Here is a 16,145-nt window from a genome sequence, read left to right as displayed (position 1 = left end):
TTTTGCAAGCCTGGGTTGTAATCATTTTCACACAGCTCTAGTTTTCATGTGTGCTTATATAACCCCCACACTTCCTGGGTGTGGTGTTCTGTCCCACCCAGTGGCACTACGACCACTTAGAGAGAGAACTGAAATGAATCTGCTGTACAGCCTTAGCTAACAACTAGTTGGCTTTTAGCTCATGCAGTAGAGACTCATGCACTAAGCTCCAGAAGTCTCCGGTTTGATCCTGCCGACGACCGGGGTCTGTTGGTGTTATATTTTCGTGAAGCACATTCAGTCTTAAACCCAAAGATGAATCTGGGTTCACATTCATGCATTTATTTGACTGTCGTGTGCATTGTTGTGTCTGTCTAAATCAACACAGGCTTGCAAGTCATTTCTTGTCTAGACACACTAGTCTCTATTCTATAGTTCTGATGTGGATCCATTCAACGCACTGAGAGGAACCAGTCCATCATTGTGTACCACTATGGACTACCATTTAAAAACTAACTATTTAAAAAAACTAAATGTTAGCTAAATTACAATAATTCTCAAATTAACTAATGGGTAAAGGGAGAGGATTAAAGGGTCAAAAAGACCAATGGATGGAGCATGGTTCTGAGACCACACCACTTAATGGCAGTAGGAAAAGGACTTAAGGAGATTTAGTCTTGCATCAAACATCTGGAAGCATGCGTTGGAATAAAAATGGCCACAAATATCACAACCTTCCAGCTAGTAGCAAGCTCATGGAATCAAGGTGCATCTTCCCACATGAGCAGATCTGCAGAGGAAATATACTTGGAAAGCTCCAGTTACAGATGAATAATCTTCTTTATTGGAAGCAGTGCTGGAGACTTCAATAGGACTATTCACAGGCATAAAATTATGCAAGGAGTAGTCAATTATTTTTTGTCAAGGCCCAAATTATTTTTTGGTCAAGGTATAGCCAAGGTCCAGACTCCAAAGAAACATTTTTCACACCACAATAATGATGATAGGAAATAAAAAGATTTCACGGTCCGTTCAATAGCATCTGGCAGTCCAGATGTGGCCTACGGTCCACCTATTGGCTACCTCATCCAATGGGAGCTGTAATTGTTTTCCTAGGTCTCTTCCATCTCTAATTGGTTGGTTTTACTTTCCCCTAACTTGTGCAGGATTAATCACTCTGGTATTTTTCTCTAGGGTGTCATCCAGTCTAGTTTTAAAAGTCCCAAGCAATGGGTTTTCTACTTTTCCCTTTGGGAGACTAGTTTATCACTCTCAGGAAGTCTTCTGTAATACCCAGTCTCAATTTTCCCTTGCTGAACTTGATCCCTTTACACCTAGTTTTAATCTCTCCATACCAGCCTGTCTTTGGCCATTTTCTCTGTTATGACCCCGCAGCCCTCCAGAGAATGCCAGAAATCCGCATGATATTTCTCAGTGCTGGACTTTTACATTGAGATGAGACCCAAGTTAGATGTAACATGGGTAAAATTAGAGAATTCTCGACTGATGATGCCTCTGAAGGGGCTAGACTATCACATATCTGGAGCTGGCGAAACTTGGCACAGTCATGCTTATTTTTGATGGGCATATAAGAGTGACTGATATGCAGGGCTGAAACCTCTTCTTGGGATACCACATCCATTTTGGTGGCTATCTGCATATACATATTAGCTACCCAAGCACAACTTTGAGGCGCATGAAAGTATGCTGATGCAGCCGGCTCTCGGAGGGGAGTCAGCGGTGTTTCTATTTTGTGAGGCTAGGCATTTGCGGATCTCAGTTCAAAACTGAGCTCTAGGAGATACAGGATTGGCACTAAATAAAGATCAATGATAGCTCCACCCTTCTGTTTAAACTGGTACTTAAGGCTATGGAAAAATTATCAAACGTAGATACTGCCAACTAATTTTTTTAAATAATCCCAATGATCTGAAAAAAGAATATTTCCATTGGAAATGGTAATTCTTCAAATGCTATATTTAGTGATCTAGAATACATTTCAAAAGGCTTTAGACTATATCTAGAATGTCTAATGCATAACAAGTACCCTGGTATTTCTCCTTGTACTGCCTTTGCCATTGTGTCCTAAGACTTTCCTCTGTATTGGAGATGGCAAAGATACTTGGTAATCCCGTTCATTAACTTTCATACTCTCTCTCCTTATCTGATCTGGTACAAGAATTTTAACACCCTACCAACATCCTGCTACGCTCCTGCAAGTTAAAAGAAACAAATAAAAAACATGCATGCTTTGAAAAGGATCTTCTTTAAGAAGAACTTTTTAGCCTTCAGCTGTAACATTTAGATCAGGATTTCAAACACCACCTGATTTGGGAGTTATTCAAATTTACGGTTTTATTCCAATTCACAGGGGCCACTTGCAAACTTTGGAATCAGATACAGGCTTGGAATTTGAACATCCTGATAATTTAGAAGAATCTGGCGCTGGAGATTCGATCCCATGTCTACTAAGAACTCTGACTACTAAAAACCTCTTAGGCCCAGATTTGTAAAGGCATTAGGTGTTGTGGTGCTCAGCACTGCAACACCTAACTGACTTAGGCACCTAAGTCTCATTTTCAAAAGTGATTTAGGTACTTAAGACCCTAAATCCCATTGGCTATCAATTGGATGTTGGCTCCTAAGTGTCTGAATCCCTTTTGAAAATGAGACTTAGGCTCCTAAGTCAGTTAGTTACTGCACTGCTGAGTGCTCCAATGCCTAAATACTTTAGTACACTAGCAGTGCATTGTAACTTACAGCAGAGGTTCTCAACCTTTTCCTTTCTGAGGCCCCCCCAACATACTATAAAAATTCCACAGCCCACCTGTGCCACAAAAACTGTTTTCTGCATAGAAAAGCCAGGGCTGGCATTAGGGGGTAGCAGGCAGGGCAATTGCCTGGGGCCCCATTCCACAGGAGCCCTCGTGAAATTAAATGGCTCAGGCTTCTGCTTCAGCCCCGGGTGGTGAGGCTCAAGGCCCTGGGCATCAGCCCTGCATGGCAGGGCTTAGGCTTTCTGCCCTAACACTGGTCCTGCTTGGTGGATCCCCTGAAACTTGCTGTTCGTAGCCCCTCAGGGGACCCCTGACCTCTGGTTGAGAACCACTAATTTACAACAAATAATCTGGACAAAGTAGTTGTACCGTCTCTGCGACACATGCTGTGCAGTATGTTTACAGAAAGCATGAACAAGAAAGCAGTAAAATACCCAAGCCTGCTGCTAACAGCTTCAGATATATTAAAAAAAAAGTTTTGAGGAGTTTGGTTATTTTTTACCTTGCCATCCATCAGACCATTGTTCCACTTCTGTAGTCAGCTCCTTGATTTCTCTACTCACTGCTACTTCACAGTATTTTTAAGAGGCTGGGACTAATTCAGAGTTCACTGCTATAACAGAAGCTATTAGCAAAACCCTGACCTACATTACTGATCACTCAAGAATAGCTTATTGTTTCCAGTTTGATAAGTATCTTTGACTCTGAGTCATTCTGTGGGAAAACCCACCACCCCTTAAAGAAACAACCTCATTTTTTTCTGTCATGGTTTTTTGGAAAAGTTTATTTTTAAACTATAATTATTCAATGTTTTTAAAAAACAAACCATCTTTCTCAATTTTTTAATGTTTGTCAGTTATACATAAAAGAAATCTGATACATTTCATACTTCACTGTTTGATAGCAGTGAGTTAGGCTTAATTTAGCTGTTAAGAAAAATATTTTTCTGATAATATATACATCAACCTATTACAAAAATCTTTTCCCCCCAGAATGCTCCAGTTTTCAGTTGCATCAAATTTAGTTACATTCTATCTCTGCCCCTCTTTCCAGGCAATTTATGTGTGAAATGAACAGAAATGTTCCTAATATTTACCTTCCAGCATTCCACCAGTCACATCCCTCCATCCCAAACTGCTGCCTTTCCCACTTATCTCCTAAATTGCATTTATTACAGAATTTCCCCGTCTGGTTGAATGTTTTAAGAAGCAGATTCCAGGAAGTCTAATATTATATCCCAATGCTGTGGTTAAGAGTAGATTCTTACCACAACTTTAAAATATGGGCACCTAATGTGGGCACCAAACCCGCTTTCAGGTGTTCATATGGATAGTTGGATACACAAATGCCATTTTTACTATTAAAACATGAGATTCTGACCATCCCATTTGACAAGTGAGTTCATAGTATTGCCTGTAACTTCTGGCCCTGTCATTTAGGTCAGTATAGAACAGTGAACTCAGTACTGTGACAAGCACCTTCATTGCTCTACTACAGGGAGAAGCACTTCACCCCAGGAAGCCCAATTTTAATTGGGCTCTAATCTGGTGAAGTGCAGGGGGTGAGAGAAGTGGTGCCAGGTGGAAGAGTGCAGCAAAGCCCACCCACAACTCCTACTTCAGTCTATGGGCTACAGTCCATTCACACCACAGAGGCAGCCACCAATGGATTTGTTACAAGGTACAGAGTTCTACAAGGAATGCTGCAGGCAAAGAATAATTGTATGATGAGAAGATCCCTTTTGAATGAAGAAGGCAATAAGGGATTTCCCTGAAAGGTGAGACTTTCTCCAGAAAGTTACCCACATGGAGGAAAAAGCGTTTCTGCTGAGGCCTGTTTTACACGTTGTTCTCTAGAAGAAATGAAGTAGTCCCTTAGAAGAGATCTCTTGCCCCCTGTAGCTTTCCAGTAGATGCCCTATCTCTTAAAGTAGGGGAAGGAGAAATCAGGAGAAAACATGGTCTCTAAAGCAATGGTACATTGTAATCTGATACATTGCTTGTTGTATGTGGCTTTAACGCAAAAAGAGTACTTGAAGGGTGATATGAGTGTTTAGAGGGTCCCATTAACGTAGATTATTTCTCTGCAGATTTTCTTCAAAACTTTAGCTAGTCTGGATAAATACAATCCTGCTCCAGAAGAACCTTTATGGATTCTAGGAGGCATTGACCTATACAAGGCAGTTCTCTAAAAACCCTTTGTAGAGGTGCTCCTTTTAGGAGAAAGGCTGCTGGCTAGGATCCCACTAAATCACAAGTGAGGTCTGAGAAGGCCATCTGTCCCCAGCGGGGTAGAGTTGAGGCAGGGTGACTGGCAACAAAAGCTACAGGGAGGAATCTAGGTCTGTGAGGCAGGATTTTTACTGGAGATTTGAGTTCCACATTAGCTGGGTCTCCAGACAGTAGGCAATTGCTGCCAACATCTGAGAACAAGCGAAACCTGAGCTGAACCCTCTGGGATTGCGGGGAGAGAGAACCTAGACTTGACACAAGCCTGAGGATTGGGGTGAGATGTTTGAGGATTATATTAGCATAATATATTCTCACTCAGTGACAGATTTTTCTCCATTATAAAACACTTCTAAAGAGGCGGCTTCTTTTCTCACAAGTTTAAGAGTTAACCTCAGTAGCAGTGTTAACCTCATTAAGCACTGTAACCACAGGAAACATTTACCACATTCTGCTAGGGTGGTATCATTTTATATTTGCAACAGTTTAAACAGAAATAAAGCTTACAGAAAAGAGTTTTCCCCTCAGGCAGGGTACTGGATTTATGGAGCGCCACCCACACCAGTACTTCTTATTGCCTTTACACCGACCAATAATTTTCATGAAAGTGAGGGTCAGGAAGTGAAAGTGGCCAGTTTTAGGGTCTGAGCCTCATCTAATGTTACTTACCATTGACTTCAGTGGAGCCAGGCCACTTTACACCAGCTGGGGATCTGGTCACTAGTCTTTCAAAAAGAAATATTTTAGTTTAATGTTCATGAATTACGTTTAGGGGATCCCAGACTGACCAACTCCTTATCTTCCTTTGTTGCTGGCCAAACTCACTACCTGCCCACATGGTCTCCTACTCATCATGCGGGCGTAGAGCCATTTTCTCACCAATGACTCTCCCTTTAAAGACAATTAAAGCAGCAGAACTACATTTTAACACATGCGGCATAATCCATTCATTCTTATCCCTATGGCCTATGTCACAGGTCAGAGCTTGCAGCAGAGTCAGTCACCGGGCAACCCTACAAGCACAGCTGGCCTGCAGCAGGCTACCTGATTGACTGCACCATCTGACTGGTCAGGAAGGGCAGCTGGCTGGCTTTAAGCCCAGCAGTAGCTGGCTGGTTGCACAATGTGTATCATGCCTGTCCCTGCTCCTGCTCGCTTCACTCCCCTATTGGCACCTGTCTCTCCAGTGCTGATCCTCGACTCTGCATCTGACCTATGACTCTGGTTACCCTCTGGCTCTGGCATTTGCTTTCTGGCCCTCCAGCACTGGTCCAGGGCTTGTTCCTGAACTCTGCCCACCCTGGACCCACCTGTAATTGATAGCGTGAACTCTCACTTTAACTACTAGACCAGCCAGCCCATGGCCTGGTCTCTAACAGCCTAGTGCCTTACTACGCAAGTAGTCTCACTGAAATCAAACTACTGGCAGAGTAAGGTACTACCAGCATGCGTAAGGGAGGCAAATTAGGTCCTGCAATAAACACTAATAATTAAAAAAGTAATCGTCATGAATCAGTTGTAAAAAAGTGATTTAATCACACCAAGAAGAATCCTGCACTTGCATACAACTCCCATTTGATTTCAAAGATGCAGTAGTTGCATGCTGATAGCCAAGTATAGAATTTGTCCCAGAGTTTTAAACTTTATACAGAAGAGCAGACTTCTGACATAAATGTAATAGCAAGTATGTGGTTTGCATCTCTGCTTAAACAGAGAACACATTGGTTTTGAGAGCGCTTAATTATGCATTTGAGAAAAGGTCTTTTTTGTATAGGTTACTCCTTGGGGGCTTGGAGAGTGTGACCTGTCTACCAACTTTTTCCTCTTTTCTTTTTATGTAATACAGGAACAGCCCAAGCTGCAAAATTCACAGCTGTATAAGCGCCCTAAATCGGGATGCTTGGATCCGGTATTTTGGTTCTGATCTTTCTTCAGTAGTTGTAGTCAGTATATTTTTCATGTTGAAGCTCCTACTTCAAACAAGCTGCTGCCACTTTGGCCTTAGGAAGCACATTTCACTTTTCTTTCCTTTCTTCCTTATTCCATTTTATGGCTCAGTGGCAGCAACTGTTCTGCGTGTCTCACTTGCTGGACCCATACGTAGTATTTGACTGCATCCAGGCTTTGATCCTGCCCCACTGAGGTTAGCTATTGGCTTCACTGGAAGCTATTCCAGATCCCTAGATAAGCCAAATAATTGTATTTTAAAAATGACTACAAATGTTTAGTTTAGAGAAACAAGGAACGGTAGGGCCAAATCGTTTTTCTTATTTCCTACTCAGGGGTGTGGTTCCCACTATTTAGACACAGAGGTTCTTCGACATATTTAGGGGATACCATGATCAAGACTATGCAAAATAATCACAATCATTATCCAAACCTATTTTATTATTAAAGAAAGAAAACCTTAAACAAATCACACAACTAGGGTGACCAGACATCAAGTGTGAAAAATCAGGACGGGGTGGGGGGTAATAGGACCCTATATAAGAAAAAGCCCCAAAAATCGGGACTGTCCCTATAAAATCGGGACATCTGGTCACCCTACACACTACAGATAAACTGGCGGCTTCCGTTACAATCTTTGCTGTATGTCTCTCAGTGGAGAGCTTAAACAGATACTTCACCCTTGAGGGAACCACCTCTGGAGGGAGGAGGAGGTTCTTTTCTGTGGGAAAGTTAAGATCAAAGTGTATTGCTTCCTAAAATTATTGTGACTCCATTCCTTATTCTATCCTTCGGTAACTAAGAATATTTATAGATGGCAAAAAGAATTTTGTTTCAGGGCAGGTGGACCTGCTGGTTATTAATAACTAGCCAGCCAATTTATAGTTGGCAAAGTAAGCAATCTCAACTACGTGCTATGAAACTAAAGAAAAAGTTTAAAGCAGTTACTTAGAAGAAACCATTTGAGGAGCTATCTTAAAACAGGCCATTTATGAATATTCAGAATCTTAAATCCCATTTTTTCTCCATTTATTAATGTTTAGCCCCTGTCTCCTGTCCAGGAGGTACATGGTCCAACTGCTTGGTGACTGACAGGAGAAACTTCCTTTCACCTATCTTTGTTGAAGGTTTGGGGAGGTTTTCCTTGGGTTGGTTTCTTCTTGAGTTCTCTCTGTTGTCTTGTCTGTCCATGGCAGCTTGCATGTACAGCTGGACAGGAGGAGTTGATGAGTGCTTGCTGTTTTAAGAAGGCTAGCAGAGCAGGTATATATGAGAGGGTTTGATGCTGGCAGATCAGTTGCCAACTCATGCCAAGGCCACTGAGTCTCACAAAAGACTGACAAACGCATAGCTGGAAACCTGGCTGGCTGGCCTGTGTGTTAGTATTGCTGAATAGATATTAGGGTTATAAGAATGTGTTTAGACTGACTGGAATACTTGTAGGAAGCTGCATGTGTTAATCCTACTTAAAATATCTGTATCCCAGGTTGTTAGAAGGTAAAGTTATAACATTTGCTCAGTAATTATAAAAATATTTGCTAAGACTGTAAACCCTCACAGTCAGGGGAGAAGCATTGCCAAGTTACCAAATACTAATCACCACAAAAGGCATTATCTCCTCCCCAACAAAAGAGAGCCTATAGACACCAGACAAGCCATGGATGATCAAGTGCAAATTTGTTCCATCACTTAGAAAATGAAGACCTGTGAATGTCTGGCAGGAGATGAATCAGGATGTCAGGCATTTTACATTTTATTCTGCTACTCATGGATCTTATTCCAGGATAGATATAATTTTTGTTTCTTGCCCCTTGGCTAATTTAGTCAAAGAAAGCTCATCTGGGAGTTGTACATTAGTCTGATCATGCCCCTGAATATACTGGATTAAAAGCAGAGCTGTCAAGCGATTTAAAAAATTAATCGCCATATTAAAAATATTAATTGTGATTAATCACACTGCTAAACAATAATAGAATACTATGTATTTAAAGATTTTTGGATGTTTTCTACATTTTCAAATATACTGATTTCAATTACAACATAGAATATTTAGGGTACAGTGCTCACTTTATATTTATTTTTTATTACAAGTATTTGCGCTGTAAAAAAACTAAAGAATTGTTATTTTTCAATTCACTTAATACAAGTACTATAGTGCAATCTCTTTATCATGAAAGTGCAACCTACAAATGTAGAATTATGTACAAAAAAAACCCTGCATTCAAAAATAGCACAATGTAAAATTTTAGAGCCTGTATGTCCACTCAGTCCTAATTCAGCCAATCGCTCAGATAAACAAGTTTGGTTACAATTTGCAGAAGATAATGCTGCCCACTTCTTGTTTACAGTATCACTTGAAAGTGAGAACAGAGTTTCACATGGCACTGGTGTAGCTGTCGCCGCAAGATATTTACATGCCAGATGCACTGAAGATTCATATGTCCCTTCATGCTTCAACCACCATTTCAGAGGACATGTGTCCATGCTGATGACTAGTTCTGTTCGATGGCAATCCAAAGCAGAGCGGACTGATGCATGTTCATTTTCATCATCTGTGTCAGATCCCACCAGCAGAAGTTTATTTTCTTTTTTGGTCGTTCAGGTTCTGTAGTTTCCGCATCTGAGTGTTGCTCTTTTAAGTTTTCTAAAAGCATGCTGCACATCTTGTCTCTCTCAGATTTTGGATGGTACTTCAGATTCTTAAACCTTGGGTCAAGTGCTGTATCTATTTTTAGAAATCTCATTGGTGCCTTCTTTGCATTTTGTCAAACCTGCTGTGAAAGTGTTCTTAAAATAAACATGTGCTGGGTCATCATCCCAGACTGCTATGACATGAAATGTATGGCAGAATGCAGGTAAAACAGAAGAGAAGACATACAGTTCTCCCCCAAGGAGACATAATTAATGTGTTATTTTTTTAACAAGCATCATCAGCATGGATGCATGTCCTCTGGAATGGTGGCTGAAGAATGAAGGGGTATACGAATGTTTAGCATATCAGGCACATAAAGACCTTGCAATGCTGTCTACAAAAGTGCCATGCAAACACCTGTTCTCAATTTCAGGTGACATTGTAAACAAGAAGTGGGCAGGATTATCTCCTGTAAATTTTAACCAAACTTGTTTGTCTGAGCGATTGGCTGAAGTAGAATTGAGTGGACTTATAGGCTCTAAAGTTTTACATTGTTCTATTTTTTGAATGCAAGTTTTTTTGGTACATAATTCTACATTAGTAAGTTAAATGTTCCTGATCAAGAGATTGCACTACAGTACATATACTAGGTGAATTGAAAAATATCATTTCTCTTGTTTTTTTCAGGCACATATTTGTAATAAAAATAAATATAAAGTGAGCACTGTGCACTTTGTGTTCTGTGTTGTCATTGAAATCAATATATTTGAAAATGTAGAAAACATCCACAAATATTTAATAAATTTTAATTGGTATTCTGTTGTTTAACAGTGCGATTAATAGCAGTTAATTTTTTTGAGTTAGTCGTGTGAGTTAACTGCGATTAATTGACAGCTCTAATGAAAAGATTGGAACTCAGTGGAAAAACAAAGGGTTTGGTGGTTGAATAGAGCTTCGTTGTATAACCCCTTTGGAATTAAAGTGTTGGAAGAAAATTTTCAGAAATAGATGAAAATGGTAAGGAAGGGATCAGGTGTTCTCTGGGATGCCAGAAAGGCAGTAATGAGGAGGATCCTTGTAAATAAAGACTCATACCTCAATAAGATGAGAGCACTGGAAGAAGAAAGTTTGATTAAGGAACTTTCTGTTTTAGAAGATAGACTTAAATCAACAGGATCTAAAAGTGTATAAGAAAATAATTGTGATGAGGGAAGATTAACCTGTTACAAATGAAAGGGTGAGCAAATACTTAAATATATTAAGGGCTATACAGCTGATAGGCTTTTAGCCAGAGTTAAAGAAACAAGAAAAGTCAGCCATCCCTCTGATTAAAAATAAAAAGGGGGATTTAGTAACCAGTATCAAACAGATCTCTGAAATATGTGCTAACTTTTTCCATACTTTGTACACTTCTGAACATCCAAATCTTGAATTTATAAATAGATATTTGAGAAGTGTGAAAGTCAGCTTTCAGAGGATGATGTGGCAGCTCTTGATAGGGTAATTGCTTCAAAGGAAGTTGAATTTATCATGAAGAGTTTAAAATCCAACCCTCCCCCCCCCCACCCCCAAGTTCTAATGTATTTTTGGGAGAGAATATTATAGAGCTCTAAAATAAGAAGTGTTCCCTATTTTAACTGAATTCCTTAACAGTATACAGCTGGGGAACAAGATTCCAGGTAACTAGATATAAATAGTTCACATATCAAGTTGGGTTGTGCAGGGATCTGTCCTGGGTCTGGTTCTATTCAATGTCCTCATAAATGATCAGATAATGGCATAGAGAGTACTTATAAAGTTTGCAGATTATACCAATCTGGGAGGGGTGACAAGTGCTTTGGAGTACAGGATTAGGACTCAAAATGATGATGACAAACTGGAGCAATGGTCTGAAATAAATAGGATGAAATTCAGTAAAGACGAGCAAAGAACTACACTTAGAAAGCAATAATCAATTGCACAAATACAAAATAGGAAATGACTGTGTAGGAAGGAGTACTGAAGAAAAGAATCTGGTGGTTATAGTGGATCACAGACTAAGTGAGTCATGAATGTTATACTGTTTCAAAAAAAGGGAACATCATTATGGGCAGTATTATAAGCAAGACACGAGAAGTAATTCTTCTACTATATTCAGCACTGATAAGACCTCAACTGGAGTACTGTGTCCAATTCTGGGCACCACAATCTTGATTGAAAAAGATCTCTATAAGAAAACAACCCAGATGAAAAGATGGGGAGAGGGGTTTAGACAAAGACATTGAACTAGTTGAGTTGGGTCTTTATGTGGGAAAGGGGATATACATCTTCAATTTATGTAGCTCGTAAAGAATTTTTTTATAAATAACTGGAGTCAAATGACATCTGTACAATAAAGTTCTATCATATTTTTGCTACTAAGGAGATGCTCTGTTGGAGGAGTTTCAGGGGAAGGGGAACATACTTGTTCATGTAGTGGCTGTGTCCAGGAATTAGATGGTTGGGGCAGAAATGGTTAGAGATTCATTTTATGACAAAATGCCAGCTTCGTAGAGATCTCCTGATCTCCTTTCTTAATCCACCAGTAAAAGGATCTACATTTTAAACAGCATGACAAATAATTTTTTTTATTGTTATTTGCAAGACTTTGTATGGCATGTTATTGGAAAGTGGGATTTCTCCTGTGGACTGTGGTATAGTAAAATGTGGACTGTCCAAAACTTCTTTATCACAAGTAGGTACACAAAAGCAGCACGAAAAAGAGGATAGGTATTTAGAAATGTGTTCATTTTTTTTAGTGAACTCAGAGGAGTAGGGCTCCCCAGCTAGCAAGCCAGAATCTTTAGCCAGGTTCTTTGAATATTAACTTGATCCTTAATAAGTAATGTACAATGTTAATATTTTATTTTAACTTTGTCTTAAAAGTTTCAAAATAAAAGCTTCTAGTTATCAGAACAGTCTTTTAACATTAAATAACTTTTTGAAAGTCTTTAGCGTAAGCTGTTGATTCTACATGACAGTTTTTGAAAAGATTTTTCTTGTCATCTTGAGTTGGTGAGGGTTTGTTTGTGAATAGCCCGTAATTAATTGCCTATTAATATAAATATTCTTTATTTAAATGGCTACTTACACTAGTTTAGCCAGGTCATCAGATTTCATGTTGGTACCTAAACTGTTACCACTTACAGAGCAATGACATTAGGAGCTTTGCATTTAGCTAGCATATTTGCAGGTCAGCACTTCTCAAAAGTTTTTGCCGTTTCAACATTTAAGAAATAAATAAAAGTTGAAAATATCTCTGAAGAACACTGGCAGCTTTTCTTGCAAGATGGTGAAGATCAGTAAAGCCCGCTTTGATAACACACCCTACATTCTTTTCACAATCACACCTCTTCCTAAAACATGAATATTTTAACATTGTTTATCTGCTTGATGAGTGCATGTCCTTGGGAGACAGAAGCAGAAACCTTCTGGGATTTCTTTGATTAGCTTTCACATCTTGTAATATAACTAGCTAAATATATGTATTGTTATATTTCCAAGTATCCTAGCTACAATGTAATTGTAGCTATAGCTTATCATTTAACGAAGAGCCAAAGACATTTGTAAGGACCTAATCAAATAAGAGATAGTAATTGTATTAACACCATTTTTGCATCAATATGTTGTCTCTCTCCCCTACAGGATGATCTGGTAACTTTGGGAAAAATTTCTCTTAAAGTCAATGTAAGCAGGATTGAGCCCCATTGTTTCGCATAAGGAATACTGAATTCATATTTCCCCTTATGTATATTAATTACACAGATTAGAAATGGGCCCAGATCTGAACAGCTCCCAGACTTTGGGATAATTTAGTTATGAGTTAGATGTCAGTTTTGTAGCTCACACCTATCTCTAGTATTTACTTTAAAAATCTCATGACATTAGATCAGTGAAAAATTGTGAGAGTGACGTTTAAAACGACATAATGCTTACCTGACTTTAGATTTTGTTACAAACTTGAACAAGTTCATTGACAACTTTGCTAAAGTGTGTGAATCATTTGAGCAAACTTGGTGTAATGTGACAATGGGAAGGGATCACAGAAAAAGTCACTTTCTTCTGGCAAACAAGGAACTTTACTAGAATAAGGTTCTAAACCTAAAGCTTCTCTGCTTCAACCATTTCTACCCAGAACCTCCTCCAACCCCTTCAGCCTGACTTCCTGCTACGTATTTAAAGAGATGAGACACATGCTCACAACTAGGTTGATGTTTTGTGTTGAAATGGTGCAAAGTTCATGTTTGTTTGTTACTTGAAACCTTGTGAAACATAAGGGTTTGTGCCTGGAGATTGAGCTTTCATTTAAACTTGAAATCTGGGGCAGGGACAGGACAGGAGTGACCCAAACTGGACTGCAAATTGATTTAAATGTTTGCACAAACCCCTGCAGAGCAAATTGCTGAAGCTGACAAGGATATTAAAGCTCAACATTCTAATAAAACTAACCCATTGCCTCCAAAATAGCCCTTACCTTCAAGACTATTCTCCCATGGATGTGAGGGATGGCATGACCTACAAAGTCTCAGAGAAACAAAATGTGTTCCCAACGTGTGGCCTCCAGCGAGGCAATTGACCTCTCTCAGTCTCGGTTTCCTAATCTGTAAAATGGAGAAATAGCGTTTACCTGCTCTATGAGGATGTTGTGAGGCCTATCTAAATAAATGTAAAGGTGGGAAAAGAACTCCTAGCCCCCGGTCTCTGGATCCCTGGAGCTCATCAGCAACTTGTTCAAAATTCTGAAGTACAAAAAACGTTCATGCTAAGATGGTTTTATTGGTTTTCCCCCCCAAATTTCCAGAGAGCTTAAACTGTTTTACACAAACATTAATTTAAGAAAGAAAAAGGTTTTGTTTTGGGTTTTTTTTACAATTTCACAGAAGTTTCATGAATGTGGACACTTTCGTGATGAATATTTCACCCAGCTCTAGTAATATGTATTGTTTTGTGATGAAGAAAAATGTAGTTTCATTTTTCCTTATGAGAGAGAAAATTTTCCAGTTCATAAGTGTAAGTTTAACTGTAAGCTAAATAAGGCCGGAGTCCTATATAAAAAATAGCATGGCATCAGGTACTTAAAGACTGTATCACAAAGCATATGCACAAGGGGAGCTGAAAAAGCAGGGAGGGAGAGAAGTTATTTAAATTAAGGGCCAATGTGGTCACAAGAACAAACGGATATAGACTGAACATAAACAAGTTTAGGCTTGGAAATTAAGACAAAGGTTTCTAATCCAGAGGAGAGAAGTTCTGGAACAGACTCCCAAAGGAAGGAATGGGGAGTGGTGGTGGTGAGGGGGAAGATCTATCTTGATTCAAGTCTGAGCTTGATAAATTTTTGAAGGGGATGTAATGATGAGATTTCCTATGATGGCATATGTCCCATCTGTGACTGTTATTAACAATTGCTCTGCTTGCTACCCCCTAATGCCAGCCCTGTGTGATTTTGAGTTACCATGGCAACGCATCTATGAGGCTATCTAATCATGTCATGTTTTTTGGTGCATGCATCTGTGCATATGTGTGTTTTCCACACGCTTTCACTGGTGAAGACTTTGTGGCTAAGTGTCATGATGGTTAGTGTTGCTGATTTTAACCTATCACTAAAGAGCTAAAAAGACAATGCACGTACTGAATGGAGTGGGGAAAAAATTACAACTGGATTACAAAGGCATTTTGTAAATTGTGTAAAAAAATAATTCAGCATCAGGCACAGCGGTGAATTGGATGTGAAGCATCATGCCAGTGAGAAACAAGTTGTGCAAAGCTGCCAAATTGCCAAACAGAATATCCTGGTCTCAAACTTCTTCAGCAAGCCCAATGAAACATCGGAGACCCATGTTGTTGTATTGGTCCGGTGACTGTGAATTGAAGCTTGCAGCTGGTATCCAGATTCAATGATTGCAAACTTTTTTTTGTTGTGGCTGTAGAAAAGCCAAAGCCCTGATTAAAGATGTACTATCGCCGCTGTTAACTGAATTTGCTGATATTCTTCACAGTCAAGACAGACCGTACTTCTCAATCATCATGGATGCATCAGACAAAGGTAATGTAGAACCTTTCCCTTGTCCCTGAGATATTGGACACCTGAACTAGGAATACAAGATAAACTGTTAGACTTTTATGAAGAAAGCGTGGAAAATTCAGGTCAATAACCAACAAACTCTCCTTCAAAAACTTGTAATTCACAAACTCGACTTAGCTTAAGTCTCTTCCTTTTGCGCTGACAATCCAAATGTTAATTATGGCAGGCAGGAGCGATGGAAGCTCTCTAAAAGTGTGTGTGTTGGGGGGGGCACCACTGGCACCTGAACCATGGGCCTACCCCTGTGCCGCCCTTTCCACCCAAGACCTTACACTCCACTTGTTCCTCTCCACCTCATTTCGTCCCCCACCTTGCTTGCCCTTAAGGCTGTGTGATGGGGCAAGGCCAGATGGCTACAGTAAAGTAGTAAGGAACAGGTATGTTAGCCCCAGGCTAACCAAATCCCTAGTACCATGGTAACCAAATGGCAGTTGTGCCAGTGTACCACCAGAGCCACCCTGAGCCAATAAGATCTTTCT

General features: G+C 39.7%; 1 protein-coding gene across 1 annotated transcript in view; it reads right to left on the bottom strand.

The window, feature by feature from the left end:
- Positions 1-3,312, bottom strand: part of IL23R (interleukin 23 receptor) — a 44,769-nt gene extending 41,457 nt beyond the window's left edge. Inside the window, 1 exon segment of the mRNA XM_075067693.1 lies at positions 3,259-3,312. Coding sequence (XP_074923794.1) covers positions 3,259-3,266 — 8 coding nt within the window. The 5' untranslated portion in view covers positions 3,267-3,312.
- Positions 3,313-16,145: the final 12,833 nt, after the last annotated feature.

Source organism: Chelonoidis abingdonii, chromosome 7 (genome assembly GCF_003597395.2).
Source record: "Chelonoidis abingdonii isolate Lonesome George chromosome 7, CheloAbing_2.0, whole genome shotgun sequence".
NCBI lineage: Eukaryota > Metazoa > Chordata > Testudines > Testudinidae > Chelonoidis > Chelonoidis abingdonii.
Note: the sequence above shows the minus strand (reverse complement) of the source record. Positions and strands in the feature narration are given on the sequence as shown.